Source organism: Coturnix japonica, chromosome 3 (assembly GCF_054131305.1).
Source record: "Coturnix japonica strain WE chromosome 3, WE-NBRP24, whole genome shotgun sequence".
NCBI classification, from domain to species: Eukaryota; Metazoa; Chordata; class Aves; order Galliformes; family Phasianidae; genus Coturnix; species Coturnix japonica.
This window is the reverse complement of record NC_140665.1, coordinates 83,846,398-83,862,136: the sequence shown is the minus strand read 5'-3', so window position 1 is coordinate 83,862,136 and position 15,739 is coordinate 83,846,398. Positions and strand designations below refer to the sequence as shown.

Below are 15,739 nucleotides of genomic sequence, written 5' to 3'. Positions count from 1 at the left end.
TAATTTCTTACTAGACAAATAATTTCTTATTTAATTTCTTACTTAAAACAGCAAAGAGCACTTGAAGGCCCAAGAATTAACGAGGCTTTATCAGTCTCAAAAACAGATTGGCCAATCTTTCCTTATCGCATTTTCCTTAACATTCGGGTGCAAATGTTTTAAAGCCTCTTCAGTCCAGAATGAAACCAGGATTCCTATCCACCTCATGGCAATAAAATCTAACTTCCTATACTTAAAACTAACTCTAATACACTGAGCACTTATTACCAACCTTTGTGTTTTGTGCCAGTGGTGGAATTAGCCTCAGAACTGGCAAAGAAGAGGATGAAAACTTCATGGAGTAATAACAGCACACACCCACGTATCAGTAGGCACAACAGGCCAACATGTTTGTGATGCATACTTTCGCTATCACCTGAAATAATTGCTCAAAGCACGAAGTAGAGAAATTTTAGGAAAGATATGGTGCCTACCTTCTCTGCTTGGGCACTGGCTGGCATGAAGAGGATACAGATAACTGGAGGTACGACTATCTGTTATGATGGGAACCATTTTCTATTTGCCAGAGGCAGCAGAAATCCCCACACAAACTGTTGTTCCCTCATTCCAAACAGTTTACAGCATTGTTTGTTATGTATTCCAATGAGAATACAACATCAGCACGATGAGGTTCTTTTAGCCTCTCCTTGGACAACTTCCTTTATTGTTTTTTCAGAGCATCAGGGACTCTGAGACCCCGGAGTGTGTCCAGAGTGGGGCAAGGGAGCTGTGAAGGGCCTGGAGCACAGTGGGGTCCTATGGGGGGTGACCGAGGGCACAGCGGGCAGCCAGTTTTCTCTGTTTTTCTCTCTTCACCCCTGCCTCAATGGGGCCCTCGACCCTTTTGCTGCGGAACCCGCAGGCACTTCACCTTGAAAGAATCATTACCTACATTGAAACTACTGTTACATGTGGGCGCACAGGAGTGCCCTGATTTTCATAGGCCCTGGGCAGAGGCGTTCAGGTCTGGAAGCGTTTGGGGCATCACTAGTTGGGCTGCAAAATTAGGTTCTAACTCCTGACTCCTCCAGAAATATTGCTCCTAGATGAGGCCACAGCCCGCGCTGCCGAAGCTCACAGGACTCTGCTCCCCGCCGCCGGGATCGGGTGGTGCGTGCCGGGCCAGGGGTCAGGTCGGGTCGGGTTGGGTCACAGAATCACAGAATCGCAGAATCGCAGAATCACAGAATCACAGAATCACAGAATCACAGAATCACAGAATGGTGAGAGACACGCGACAGTTTTCTACTGTTCTATAGACTTGTAAATTTAAGAGAAGCAAATCTTCTACGGTCAAGACCTTTCTGAAGGTCGCTTTGCTTTTGTTTTTTAACTTTCATTTGTATTAATTTCAATGCAATCTTGTAACTTTTTTTTTTTTTTGGATGAACTTTTGTTATATAATTGGGTCCAATTATTTTCATAGATCTGACACCTTTTGTATATATGGCTTTAAAGATCTTGGCATTTTGATACGACACATTTTTATAACAAACTTTTTTAAACTGTAACTTTTCCTTCATTGGATTCAACAATTTTTATAAAAACGAGTTTTTAGGAAAAAAAAAAAAGAGAAGTGCTGCAATATTGTGTTGGAAGAGAAGAACGAGGAAAGGGGCATTCGTTACGATGTTTTCTAAAGCTTATGTGCTAAGTGAGATTGTTCAATTGTGGCGATGCCGCGTCTTGATGCCACACTGCTGCTGTTGTGCACTCGTTTGCTTTGGACACTAAAGGAATGAGTGAGCAACAGCCTAACGTCTCCTCTGCAGCCACTGAGAGACTGCTGGAAGTCCCAAGTCAGTGGGAAGCTTTTCTTTCTTGTATTTATTATTTGAATTTCACAAGGCTCTTGTTGGTCCGCTGTCCAGCTTTCCTTTCTTTTGCTTTTACCAAAGCTGGGTAATCTTGTTTTGTAAAGGATAATCAGTAGATTGGTTTCCTGACACTGCTTGTTTGTCCTGCTTCAAAGTTACCTCTTGGTGTTGTTCTCTACAAAATAGAATGTGGACCTACCTCTCTTAAATTTCCTTAAGTGTTTCCTAATGGCTGATAAGGAGAAACATCAGGTTCTTTTTTTTGCTGTTGTCGGGAACAGAAGATCCAAATGTAAATGTAAGGCAGTATTGATAATTACAAAGTTAAAAGTATTAGCGAGATGCCAGCAGCAGAGTTTAAGGAAACAGTATCTATGCATTTGACTTAATTTTTTTAACTGTATTAATGACTCTGGGGGGAAAAAAGTAAATTTGGAGCAAATGGATATGTTCAAGCTTCAATTCTTCTTCATTTCAATATGTCTTCATTTGTGATGTGAAGAGTACATCAGTTGCTATAAATTAGGCCCTCAGACTCTACTGGGTGAGAATGAGGCCTTACGTCAGACTGCTAAAAACAATTCAGTTTGAAGGAGAAAATGAATGAGTGGGTTCTAGGCAAAGGAAGGTCGTTTCTGCACTGGAAAGCAGCACCAGAGTTCAGTTATCAGCAAATGCTTCATTTTGGTCATAGTGTTTGGCTGTTCCTTCACCTCCTTCCACAGAAGATGAGTCCTGTAGGTGAGATGGTTACAGTGCTGTGGGAGAACGTCTTTTATAGCTGCATTTTTGGATGAGCACCTTCAAAGCTGAAACGTGCTGTGAAAACACATCGTCCCACAGAACTGTACAGAAATGCTCAGCTTTTGGGAAACCTGATCTAAACTCATTTTATGAATGGATTGGGCTGGTCTGGTGGTGATGAGGTGTCTGAAGGGATCGGAGCAGCTGCGGTTCTTGGCATCTGGCTGCTTAGAAGGAGAGAAGTGTGCCAGTGATCCCCTCAGTGGGGGATCTGCATGCCCCATGAGGGGCACTTGCTGCGGGATGGAGGCCAGTAACACACCCCAGCCTTCTCAGTTCTTTCCAGGAGGACACACGGGACTCAGGAAACATCTCCCCAAAGTAAGCTGCTGGCTCAGTGCTATGGGGAACGCGGAGGGACTCTGGTCACTGTTGGCTTTTACTGACTGAATCCACAAGGCAAAAAGGACCAGAAGTGTCTATGCATTAAGAAAGCATGTGCGTAAGACTTGCCGTGTCCAGCTACGCCAGGCATTTGTTAAGAACAAATGCTAACAGCAAACTATACGCAACTGCTTCCATAGCAGCAATATTAATGCATAGCAATGACCATTCCAATTCTAAGCCACATGCTGATGTTGTGTTTGGGTAAGAGGAAAGGGAAATATGTATATTTGTGTTAGAAACTGTAAAGGTGGTTGTTTATGTTGGTGGAAATAAATATCTGTATTTATAACTAGATAGCATTTAATTTATTTTATTTTTTGCTGAATAATCGATTTAAGAGGAAATAGCCTGAACCTATCCTATTGGACAGGGCCCTGGGCAACCTGATCTAGTAAATGTGTATGTTTGGTGGCCCTGCTAGGCTGGGGGGTTGGAACTATATGATCCTTGAGGTCCCTTCCAACCCGGGTCATTCTGTGATTCTGTGATTCTGGCTCCACTCAGGAACACCCCAAATCCAAACCCAGTGTCTGTAGCGCTGTTCAAACATTCCTCATACTCCAGCAGCTCAGGGCTGTGCCCACTGCCCTGGGTAGGCTGTTCCATGCACAACGTAAGGATTCACATCAGTCAGTATTTCTTTGACAGTAACTTCATTCTGGGCAGGAGCCACAGGGAAATCAGAACAGAATGCAGTCAGTGCTGATTGTCACCGCTTTGACTCGGCTTTAAGACTCAGTGCAGAGTCTCAGAAATGCCCCCAGAGTAACAACAAAAAGGAGCAGGGCTGGAAAGGAACAGGGTTGGTTTTAATTGTTTGTTGTTGTTTTAAACTATATAATCAGGCGATGGTGTTATGCCGTCATGTCGGACACGTCCAGAAGGAGCTCATCCACATCCTCATCATCCACATCAGTTTCTCCTTCCAGTTCTTCTTCTGTGAGCTCCATCAGAAGATCTTCAAGGTTGTCATCTTCTGCTCTTCTGCCGCTTGTGAGGAATGTGATGTACTGTTTGATTCCTCCAGCTGTGCCGCGGGGTCTGCGTGGCTTCCCTGGAGCAGTTCCGGACTTGTGGGAAGGAAGAGAACAATCTACGTGACATTTCTGAGATGTGCTTTCAGCTCTGAGCTCTGTAGTTGACCCTCCCGCCCCTCACACCCACATAGGGATGGTGATTTGATTAACCTGCGGCTGCCTTTGGAGGTAAGGAAACCAGCAGGTGCCTTTTTCATGGTGCGGATTTATCTGTTCAGGTAGAGCAGTTTGAGTCTGGCAAACAGGGGCTGGGCCTTGTAGCAGAAACACATTGCCACCCTCACTGCTTTGACTGTAAACATGTTAAGAAATCATCCTCTGCAAAATCCTGCTTGCTGGCTCAGGTACTTTTCCCCACGAGGAACTCAACAGAGGTTTTGACAAAGCAGTTTCAATTATCTCAGATGACCTCTTCCTTAGTTGCATTACACCATGACACATCTCAAACACCCCATTTTCCCCCACTGAGAAAGAACTTCTGTCTGATGGAAAAAGGGCATTAATGAAGAAAAAGCTGTGGTCATCACCTGCTTGGAAGTTTTATGACTTCCACGCTGACCAAGGTGTATTCGGGCGGGACCGAAGCAAGAATCTCCTAGGAAGAAACAAGACAGAGTATGAAGCACGGGTCAGAGTTTCCACAAGTACCTTGTGAGACATCTGCTGCCTTCCAGGGAAACAGAAGAGCTGTAGAACACTTGGAATTTCTGCCTTTTCATCAAGGGCAATGTAAACCTTCCACATCCACTACTGATTGTGCCACTGCTCTTACCATGGGTAGTTTTTTAGCTGGGGGCTCATCCGTGTCCTCAGCAGCAGACGGATGTATCTCTGCTGCTTTTCGTTTTTGTCTCCGTGTTGGGGGGAAGGTGGTTTTCCAATCGATGGGCCTCACGGAGACCCTGCGCCCACCTACAGTAAAAGGAAGAGAGAGCTGGTACTGTCTTGCTGTGCCTCAAGAGAGATCCACGTTCTCTTATCAATCCCACCACCCTTCCACAAAGTTAAATACATCTGGCCAGTGGAATTACATTGCCCTGTCCGGGATTCTCAGCCGCATTTTGCACACAGTCATCTCTGTCTACCAACAACAGATAAAAAGGAACAAAAAACCCAACAGCTGCACTCAGGAATAATCCAGGGCAAGGGAAAGTCTGATACAGAGCAATGCAAAGTGGCAGCACTGCTTTTCTGAGGCACCGTAACGAGCTCCTCGTGCTCACCCTTCACTCTTTTCTTGCAGGGCAATTCCCCCGCTTTTTCCTTCTCCTCCTCCGACCGTTTGCGTTTCTGTCCAGCCGGGCCATGAGAGGAAGCTGGGATGTCAACTGCAGAGAAGAGTCCCAGGAAAGAACAGTCAGATCTCAGTAGAGAAACACTGCATCAAGCCCAGGAGCCTGTTGGGTATCTGTACCTCTCTCTGGTGCCTTGTCAACCTCTGCCTGGTTCCCCAGACTTGCTGCAAGGCTGCTCTTTCGAGGAAGGCCACTTGTGTCAGCTTCTGGCAGAAAGGAAACAAGAAATGATTGACAAACGTCTCTTTGGAGGCAGGTCTCAGCACAGTCAACCACAAGCTTCACGTTTTCAAGCACTGTTTGTTACATTTGCCTTCCGCTGCCCAAATGCTGTGCAGTCAGCACAGACCTGCAGTGCATCTTCCTCACTCCAGAAAAAGCCCAGCGCTGCTCTGACAGCCAAAGCACAGACTGATATTTCACTATCACGACTCTCCCCCGCCTCCCCAGTGAATGGTGACGTGCATCCCGCACCCGCTCAGAACTGACATTCAGAATTGAGCCCTTCATGCTTCACGCCATCGGACACTCACTGTGGCTCAGCGGTGCGGTCGGTCCGTTCCCACCGCGTTCCTTCAGGTGACGAAACGCGCAGTGTGGTTTCTGGCAGCCTCCGGGCTGGTTCTCCCAGAAGCAGGGAATCAAACTGCGCTGCTTCTGGAGAGAGAAGGAAAGGAAGGGTCATGGAAACAGGCACATCAGGTCTGCAGGGAGATGCCGTGCTCCAACAGCCATCAGAAACCATCGTGTGGAGCCTTAGCTCTGTACCCTCATTTCTTGCCCCTCCTTTCACTACTCCAAGCAGCCAGAACAAACTGCTCTGAAGACATCCAGGACAGAGAAGGCCTGATAGGGCACAACCGAGCCCTGCTGGCAGGAGGGCAGTGCCGCTCTCTCCTACCACCCAGCTCCAGCAGCTTTAGGATGCTGAGCAATGCGAGCTTTTTGCATCTGGGGAGAAAATGCCTTTGGCTCCTAATGCAAACATCTCCCGCTGTGATATACCTAAGGCACTGAATCCTCTGCCTTCTTTACCTCCTCCCAGTCCCCTCTAGAAACAGAAACCACTAAGATTTTCACAGCAAACGTATCCAGCCTGCAGAAGTGCATTCAGCCCAACCACAGCCATGAAAAGTGGTGTTGTAGACTAAGCCGGAGAGCACATCTTTAGGCAAACACTCACATCAATCCTCATGTGTCGGAACTTGCAGTTTCTGCTCGAGCAGCTGCCCTTCATCCATAGTCTGCAGACTCGTTCACTCCCCAGAGCTGCTTCGCAATGGCGGAAGGGACAGCTGTCTCCCTGCAAGCACAAGGAAACCACAGGAAAATAAGAGCACGGCCTGAAACGTGTCCATGCCGTTAGCCCAGGCTGTTAGCAGCGCTATGAGGGTAACATCACCTGCAGGTCTCCCCTGCTCCACCCCTTTCTCTTCAACATGAGGAAATGGAAGAAAACCCAGGCAGAAGAAAGTCAGCCGTACCTTAGTGCAGGTGGAGTAGAAGTAGAAGTAGCAGTCGCCTCTTTGCTGAGACATGGGGAAGTTCTTAGAGCCCGTCTGGGTTTTCTCCAGAGGAATTCCCTGCTCTTGCAAAGAGACGGTTGTGCTCGGACTGCTTGGATCCCCAAAGTGTCCTCTCGGACCGGAATCCTACAAGAAGTGCCTACAAGGGAAGAATCATGAGGAATAAGCATTTTCCCAGCTTTCTTTTTATGCAGTTTGGGCTCTTGAGCAGGGCAATGCCTTGGAAGCAGCTGGTTGCAAGAACTGTGCCAGCTCTGGATCCAACGTGTGTCTAAGTGCCACGACTTCCCCAGCAAGTGCTGTGCTCCATCCCATCAGCACTTATATACCTTGCAGCAAACATTCTCTGTTCCTGCCATGAGAAGGACTCCATCATCTACCCTTGCTGCAGCTGCAGTGGATGCACTGCTACCACTCACACGTTTGAGAAACCTCCTGTTCTGGCTTACCCGGGCACAGCTGCAGTTCTCCTCCCTTCCAGCTAAGAAACCAGCGCAATGGCTGGGCAACACAGTCAGCGACAGCGGGCAGCACCAGCAGCCACCACCACCGTCACTGCCAGCCAGGACGAGGGCTGACACAGCGTGTCCACACTCTGCGCAGCACTCACGGCTCTGGCACTCACTGGTGGCAGCCGCTGCCCCAGGCAGCGCTTGTGAGCTCACTGTGCTTGTGATGTCACTGCACAGCCCACGGCCCAGCTCAGCACCTGGATCTCACCAGGACTTCAGGGGGTTCTGTTAAAAATGGGCGGCTGGATCCTGAGGTCAATAAAATACAGGTTGCACTCCATGAAGTCTGTGCTCTCCTTCCCTTCTAATGTCTGAAACGAAGGCTGGGGCCCAGCAGCAGTTTTGCAGGGCTGTAGCAGCAATGCTCAGTCACAGTTTGAAGCAGAGATTGAGCACCTGATGGGATGGCAGGGCCAACCCAGGGCAGCTCAGGCGCATGCTAACCCTTCCCAGACGTCGTTGATGGGTTGGCAGTGCAGGTTTGGGTGTCTGACTGGAGATCCCTGCCTGCCTGATCCCTTCCAATGGTCAGCAGCTTTTTTCCTTCTTTTCTGTGCCCACAGCTGCTGCACCTGGGCTTATCCTCACCTGCTGCAGCCCACGACTTTGATACCCCGTTATTATTGCTGTGCTTTCTATTGCACTCTAGGATCACACAGGGCAGTAATGGCAGTTCATCATCCTCACCAAAACATGGGACACAGTCTCACAAAGAATCAATTTCCCCTGGAAACAGCCACTTGGAAGGGCCTGCATTGAGCTGGGAGCTCCTCCCCAGCCCAGCTGTTCTGCTCAGACTCCTTCCAGCAGCCGCCCAGCACCAAACCCAGCTCACCTTATTGGCCTGGTCAGTCCGGGCTGTGCCCAGCTCACACACACGCCGCAGCAGTGCTTGCAGTGGGCTCCCAAAGAATGATCCCTAACAACGAACGCTCACAGCTCAGTCTCTGTGCGCAGCACGCTCACCAGAGCACCAGCTCTGCTCGCCAGGTGGGGGCCAAACCCTCCTACCCCAGCAATGACAGTGACCTCACACAGACCCACATCACTGCTGCTCTTCCATCATAAACACAGGCAGCCAACACCTCCTAGATCCAATTCTAAGAGATCAACACGAGGGTCACCCGGTGGGGTTATCTGAAGTAAAGTAACGGAGAATTGAGGTGTCTCTTGTCACAACATCAGGTTGTGTATTACGTAGTAATAACAGCACACACCCATGTATCAGTAGGCACAGCTTACAGGCCAACATGTTTGTCATGCATACTTTCGCTATCGCCTGAAATAATTGCTCAAAGCATGAAGTGGAGAAATTTTAGGAAAGATATGGTGCCTACATTCTCTGCTTGGGCACTGGCTGGCAGGAAGAGGATACAGATAACTGGAGGTACTGTTATGATGGGAACCATCATAACATATGGGTATCTGTTATGATGGGAACCATTTTCTATTTGCCAGAGGCAGCAGAAATCCCCACACAAACTGTTGTTCCCTCATTCCAAACAGTTTACAGCATTGTTTGTGATGTATACCAATGAGAACCTGATGGTGGCTTAGAAAACACAAAATAAGCGTTTCTGCTCGTATTACGCTACAGGCTGATGAAAAGGCAAACATCAAGTTCTTGTTAAAGAATAATAGAAAACCAGAATGTTTTCATTAATCCGTTAGAGGCCTGACATTGCACCAAGGACCACTGACTAAATTTGCACATATTTTAGAAGGAAATATCGGAACTAATATTGATTGGTCGTTGTTTACACTATTAAAATGTTACATAATAGGAACATTTAGGCACCGTGTGCACAACCAAGCAGGATGTGATGTATATCTTCAGGGAGATGGAAAATCACCCATATGTTAATTATTTATTGCGGAGGAGATGAGATGCTCAAAAGCATGCAGTTTCCACCAGGAGTGCCAGGAGCTGAGAACATATGCTCCCTGTATCTTCAAACCTTTTCTCTTCTGGCGTAACAGACATCTGAAATTGTTCCTACATTTTATTATTAACTGATGCAGAACTTCAGGAATAATGATCCAGCCTCAGACTGTTGTGTTTACATGAACCAAAACAGAAGAAAGAAAAAAAAAGAAGATAGAAATATCCATCTATGTGGTCACCTCGATAACTTCAAGAAACACACTTTCCAGTTTGGTTTTCAAGAAGCACCATAGTCCTTTTCCCTTATTAAAGAACTTAAATGATTGGTGTTCATGTTTGTATGTTATTTCCTCCACTTTAATCTTCACAGGATCAGTGAAATGTTAGCCCAGCAATACTTTCTTTCTGAAGTACAACAGGCTTCACCAACCCATTGTGCACCAATATCTGATAATACATAGACTGGTTTAACAAAGGCAGTATGGTATCTAACTTGCCCCCTTCTTCCTGCCCCAGGATAGTAAAGATCAGAGACACAAGACATTTATTATATTTTCCGTATGACTGAACAGCTGTCATAGAAATGCAGTTCTGTTAAGTCAGTAAACGTAAAACAAGGATACTTCAGCTCCCTGTGCTTTCCCATCCCAAAGAGTGCTTTCTAGGATGAAAGTTGACCATGTAAGCAGTCAAATCACACTGCATATATTTTTTCCTCCTACTCCTGAAGGAAAGTCAGTTAGATGTGAAATGTAGGATTGAAATTAAAGGATGGTTTCAGATTTGGTGAAGTGAGGAGCTCTTAGGATATGTAGATATAGTATACATAACTTCTGGTGATACTTTTGAATGACATCTTTTAACCAAAAGAAACTCAGAGGCGAATGTTTTCACACATCACTGAAAAGCCAAAATCTCCCCAGGTGAAGTTCTAGACACAGGATCTGTGCAAATGATATAAGAATTAGAGCATATATTTGGGGCTGCAGGAAGCAGTAGAAGAAGCAGACTGTTCCTAACTATGTCAGAGCTGGCTATGCACCAAAGATCTACCCTTGATTTATTACAAGGCTTGTGACATCTTGAACAACCACAGTTGATTGGGATGCTGGCCAAGCCACCACTTCCAGTACCACACAGAAATTTGATGCACTTCGTGTATCAAATAAACAACATTTCTGGGGCTCCAGTGTCTACCTGGAGGGGTAAAGTGCACCAGGAGTGTATGAGATCTGAACACACCATGCAAAATCTGTGTTCTCGTGCCTGCTCTACCTAAGGCCCGATCCCTAAATTTGTTCCCTCTCTGGTGAATTAGACTGAGCAAAGTCCTGTCCATTTAAATGACAGCTTAAAAAGCTCTTGTTCAAGGAAGAACACAGACAAACATGGATGTGAGCTTCCCTGGAACAGCTGAAGGGAGATCCTCTCTCTTCCAGTGCTGTCAAATCCAAAGTTGAGGAAAAAATATCTGCAGGCCATGAATGCAGCTGAAACAGGCACATCTATATATTTGCCTGCACTCCTCACCGAGCCCCTATTTTTACCCATTGTTATAACTAAAATGGCTGAATTACAAGGTCACATATTATGCTGAAGGCCATATCATGAGTCATTTGATTAAAACTCTGCTCTTCCTGGCTCTCAGTCCTTTGCTCTACTCATTAGTACACACAATATAATGAAATGTTGGAATATCCCCAGAAGGGAGTCTTGCTTAGACCACTTCCTCTGCAGTTCACCACCACAGACCTCTGTTCTTGGCTTGGGCAGCTTTCCAGCTGAACTGCATGATGCAAAATAACGTTTTGAGTTTAATTTCAAGTGGGATAATGAGCAACTACAGAACTTCAAACTACAAACATGGTTCTAAATTTAAACAAAAGAGCAAGAGGAATTTTAGAGAGTATCCAAAAGAGTAAACAGTACAGAGCCTAAACAAATATGTAGAGGACACTATTCGCTTTTCCTATTATCCATCTTGACTAGCAGTCTTTGATGCACTTAAGTAAATTATGACCTCTGTTGCCTTTTTAAAGAAAATAATCAAACCTTTTACCTGAATTTCTAACCTAGGATAAAAACGAACACAGGAAAGCTAGTAGAATTAACCTGCTGTTCTCACTGCTGGGAAATCATTGATAACCTTAGATGTTTTATTAAAGTTGGATTGGAACTCTTCTATTTAATAACAATTTAAGAAAAGTTGCATTTTATAAACTCATCGGGTGTTGGAATGAAAGATGTGATAGTTCCCATGTAACCTCATAAATTCTCTTGCTAGTCATTCTCAAGTCTACGAGCTCTAATAAAATTCTCATGAGAACACAGTATTCATCCATAAAAACTCCTGAACCCCCCATGGGATTTGGCTGGTTTATAAGGGTTCAGAGGTTTAAGCTTGTGGTTTATTTATTAAAATTTTCTCAGTAAATGTATCATGGTATAATAGATAACAACCACACTGTTCTGTGCTAGTAACATCCGTCTGCTGTAAAATGTAAAATATAAAATATATGAAAAGTGTGACTCAGGAACGATGCAGAACTTTGTTACATATAATTGTGGGAACATCATTGGATTTTTCTGGAAAAGAAACTGAAATCTCAAACAAGAATGAGTATCTTCTTTCTTATTTTTCCCCTTATAAAATCACTGTCATCAAAAACAGCTCACATGTTGCTCTATGTAAACTACAAAAGGGGAAGTTCATATCACCTGATCTTTTAACAGACCAGACTGAGGTTAAATGTTTATAGTCCCAAAAGAGGACATTAAGTTGGTGATAACATAGCTGTAGTATTAGAAGTGTGAATCTGATAAGGAATACCATGTCAGTGATAGCAGTCTAAGGGTTTTGTGGATTCTGTGGTTAAAGGCTCTCAAACAGCTTTGCCTCCTTCCTCCAAAAAGCCTCCACACAAACCCTAAAAATGAAAAGTGTAAAATCCCTTCCTAGGAGCCAGAGAAGAGCAGTAGGAATGTGTCCAACAACAGTAGCTTCCATTAGGCAACATTATACTCCACATTTACTCACAGATCATGGTGAAGAGTTGGACAGACAGTCAGTGTCAGTCAACTGTGACACTAAGTCCTTGTTCCCACCATGGCTGCCAGCTTCCATCTCCAAAAGCCATCTCTAAGCCAGGGTCACAGCACTCCTCCAAAGGGTACTGCTTCATGCAGCTGGGTACTGCAGTCCCAGCCCACTGCAGGCCAAAAATATCTTTACTGTAAACTGTTGAGGCTGTGCATGCCATAGGCAGTCTCCACTTTCTCTAGTAGTACTGTTATATTCAGAGAAAATGGGGTACGACATGGAAATAAACTTCCTATTTGTGTGCACACAGGAGTGCGTGTGGCAGAGCTGGTGTCCTTCACACTGCCATATACAATACATGTTTAAACAGAAAATTGTGTGTGTAAAACTCAAGTGTTCAACACGTACAGCAACCAGCAGAAATCTTATTTTCTTAACATAATCAAGAGTTTGGCCCTACAAAGACTGCACGCTGTTGTTTATCCTTAACCAACCGTACCTGGAATCTGAGGGCACAGTACCTTTACACCTTTGTAAATCTTTTCTCTGGAATAGAGCTGGCATTTGTATTTGCCAAACAATTTATACCACAGCATTAAGAGAGAGCAAGGGAATACAGCATTCATTTAGTTTTGCAAAGTAGAAAGCTTGTTATAGCCCACTCAAAATCCTAAGGCTTCTGGGGGTCTTATTATATTGTTTACTGGGGATCTGATTAATGTTTATAAACATCTTAAGTGTGGGAGACAAAGGGACATGGCCAACCTATTTTCAGCAGTCTGTGGGGACAGGCCATAAACTGGAGCATAGGAAGTTCCACACCAATATGCAAAGGAACTTCTTCATTGTGAGGGTGATGGAGCACTGGAACAGGCTGCCCAGGGAGGTTATGGATTCTCTTTCTATGGAGATATTCAAGTCTCACCTGGACAGCTACCTGTGCAGCCTGCTGTGGGAGGCCTGCTTTGGCAGGGGGGCTGGACATGATGGAACTCTGGATCTAACTTCCACAGTTCTGTGATTCTGTGAAAGCCTCTGCTTGCATTTTATCTCCAGTGATAATAATGGTGTGTAATTTACGTAACACATCTTTTGATAAATCTCCAGTTTACAGAATGTATGGGAGGTCATTTCAGCAGATAGCAAACTACAGAAATGAGAGAGAAATAAGTTTGTGATAGAAAGGGACAGAACACAAACACGAAAGACAATAAAAGAACACTATATTCCCTTGAAAAATGTAGAGGATAATGGGCAGTCCCACTATAAGCTCTGTCAATGGATTACCTTCAGCTTGTCAAAAAATGTGAGGAGATATTAAGTGCCTATAGATGGTCAGTTCACCCAACAGACAGCCTTCCCTGTGGCCCACACTGATGTGCCCAGAGCAATGATTAGAGCCCAATTCAGGCAAAAGCAGTGGCATGTTTTGCAGCTGTACTTCTGGTGGGAACCAGAGCTTTCACTGCAGTCCAGTTGCAATTCAAAATGCAGCCTGAAGACATACTGGAACAATAGCAGTTACATAGCTTTCTCCCACACTGTTTATACTGCTATAAATCATGCTGTGTTGTGGGAAAAGACTATTTAACAGTTAAATTAAGATCCTATAACTTATCTGCATCCTTTCTAGAAGAACAATTCTGCAAACACTTAATACATTAAATTATAAACACATCTCTCTTCTATCCCCAAAAGGTGAGGATTCTGTTATAGATCAAATCATCAGTTGCACTATTGGCCAGAAACACCCAAACTCGAGCCAGATGCTCACAAACCAGATCCATAGCTGGCACTGATACTGAATTAATCACGTAACACGTGGCATTTGTTAGCACTTCACCACACTGTGTGCAATGTGATTTCTTCCTTACTCCAGTTCCAGATTCAACCTCGGCTCTTCTTTTTATGTAGAACATCCAAAAAATAAAATGATCCAAATGTCTTTATTACCTCAGAAAATGTAAACTGTGAGAGTGTAAAATGTAAATTCTTCACTATCCAGTAAAGGCCCAGATGGCCTCTACCGTGTTTTTTCCAGCAGTCCAATTTACTACTTCCGTCCCATTGATGACCCCTTGATTAAGAATCAGAATAGGTGTTCAAGCAATGTTTAGTAAAGCATCTGTCAACTTTATTTTCAGGTTTTGGAGCAGAGTCTGGAAATAGGGCTGCCTGTCTGTTTGCAATACCCTGAGCCACACAGAATGAACATCTGAGCCTGGCCACTATGGGCCTGGAGGGAATGCACAGCCCCCTACCACAAGCGGCCTATTTAGCAGCACCTGTGAAGATAGAGGTTTGTCCAATGCGTGTGTGCATCTAAATTGACCAGACCAAACTGTTTGGTCACTGACCAAACTAATCACGTTGCAGAAGATGACCAAAAGCTGGATTGAAGAACAACCAGGGATTTACAGAGTGATTTGACACAAAGCAGAAGTTGGGCTGGAAAGAAGTATAAAAGTGTAAAAACTCTCAATGGGAGGGAGAGATTTGGACAAGAGACAGCTTTTTCCTGGCATGTGGCTCAGCCAGGGTGTTGTATCAGCCAAGGAGCTGCAGGGGTCTGCAGAAAGGTAGAGAGAGACCCACATCTCCCACAGAAGGTGCCTGTAAGCAGTGAAACACACATCCTTCGGGAGAGTTTTTTTAATCTAAACTGCCCATGAGTAAAGGCTGCATACAGCTCCATGCATGGGTCTGCCTGTGGATGTCAATGTGTGCATATGCCTACACTGAGAAAGCTTTGGGAACAGTTACAGAAGGATGCTTAGAAATTCATAGGTTTATTAATATTCCATATCTAGTAGTACAGTCTACCTGCTCTGTTACAGATCTGGAATGAAAAATCACTGATTGCTGCTTACACGTCATCCATAAGGTGATTAACTGCTTTGATTATGATCTATTACTGCTTTGATTCTGATCTATTTAAACTACGTGAACACAACAGTTTTCCCCTGCAACATCTAGCAAGCTGACAAAGTGTCAGAGCCCTCTGTAGCACAAAGATTTCATGTTTTCTTCCAGTGTGTCAATACTGAACATATTCAAACAAAGAATAAATTCCTGCTTAGTGAATCACGTCTAAGTACAGGTGAAACCCCATGAGAGCATGTGTTATTTATCACCTACCCAATTGTCTTGAAGTAAGGCATTGCTCATCTGGTTATTTGCCACTGATTTCCCATGTGTTCATACACAGATGTTACGTGATGAGCTCACTCACTGGTTCCACCATGTTTTTCCCTTTGTGTTATCTGTGAAAAGAACAAACTGGGTTGGATTTGGAGCTCAGTTGCCATAATGTGACAGAGAAGAGAGTCAGCCCTGCTGAAAACATCAAAATCCTCACCATGTAGATGGTTGCTGCGTGTTGCAGTTTCACTAATCA

General features: G+C 44.8%; 1 protein-coding gene across 1 annotated transcript; it reads right to left on the bottom strand.

Annotated features, from left to right (window-relative positions):
- Positions 1-3,341: 3,341 nt before the first annotated feature.
- On the bottom strand, positions 3,342-7,044 carry LOC107312142 (uncharacterized). Its single transcript, XM_085543893.1, has 8 exons — positions 6,864-7,044; positions 6,563-6,682; positions 5,913-6,036; positions 5,499-5,585; positions 5,308-5,412; positions 4,857-4,996; positions 4,612-4,679; positions 3,342-4,117 (listed from the first exon to the last, which is right to left on the bottom strand). Exons 1-8 carry the CDS (start codon positions 6,915-6,917, stop codon positions 3,997-3,999), a joined length of 819 nt encoding a protein of 272 aa, XP_085400019.1. The 5' UTR covers positions 6,918-7,044; the 3' UTR covers positions 3,342-3,996.
- Positions 7,045-15,739: the final 8,695 nt, after the last annotated feature.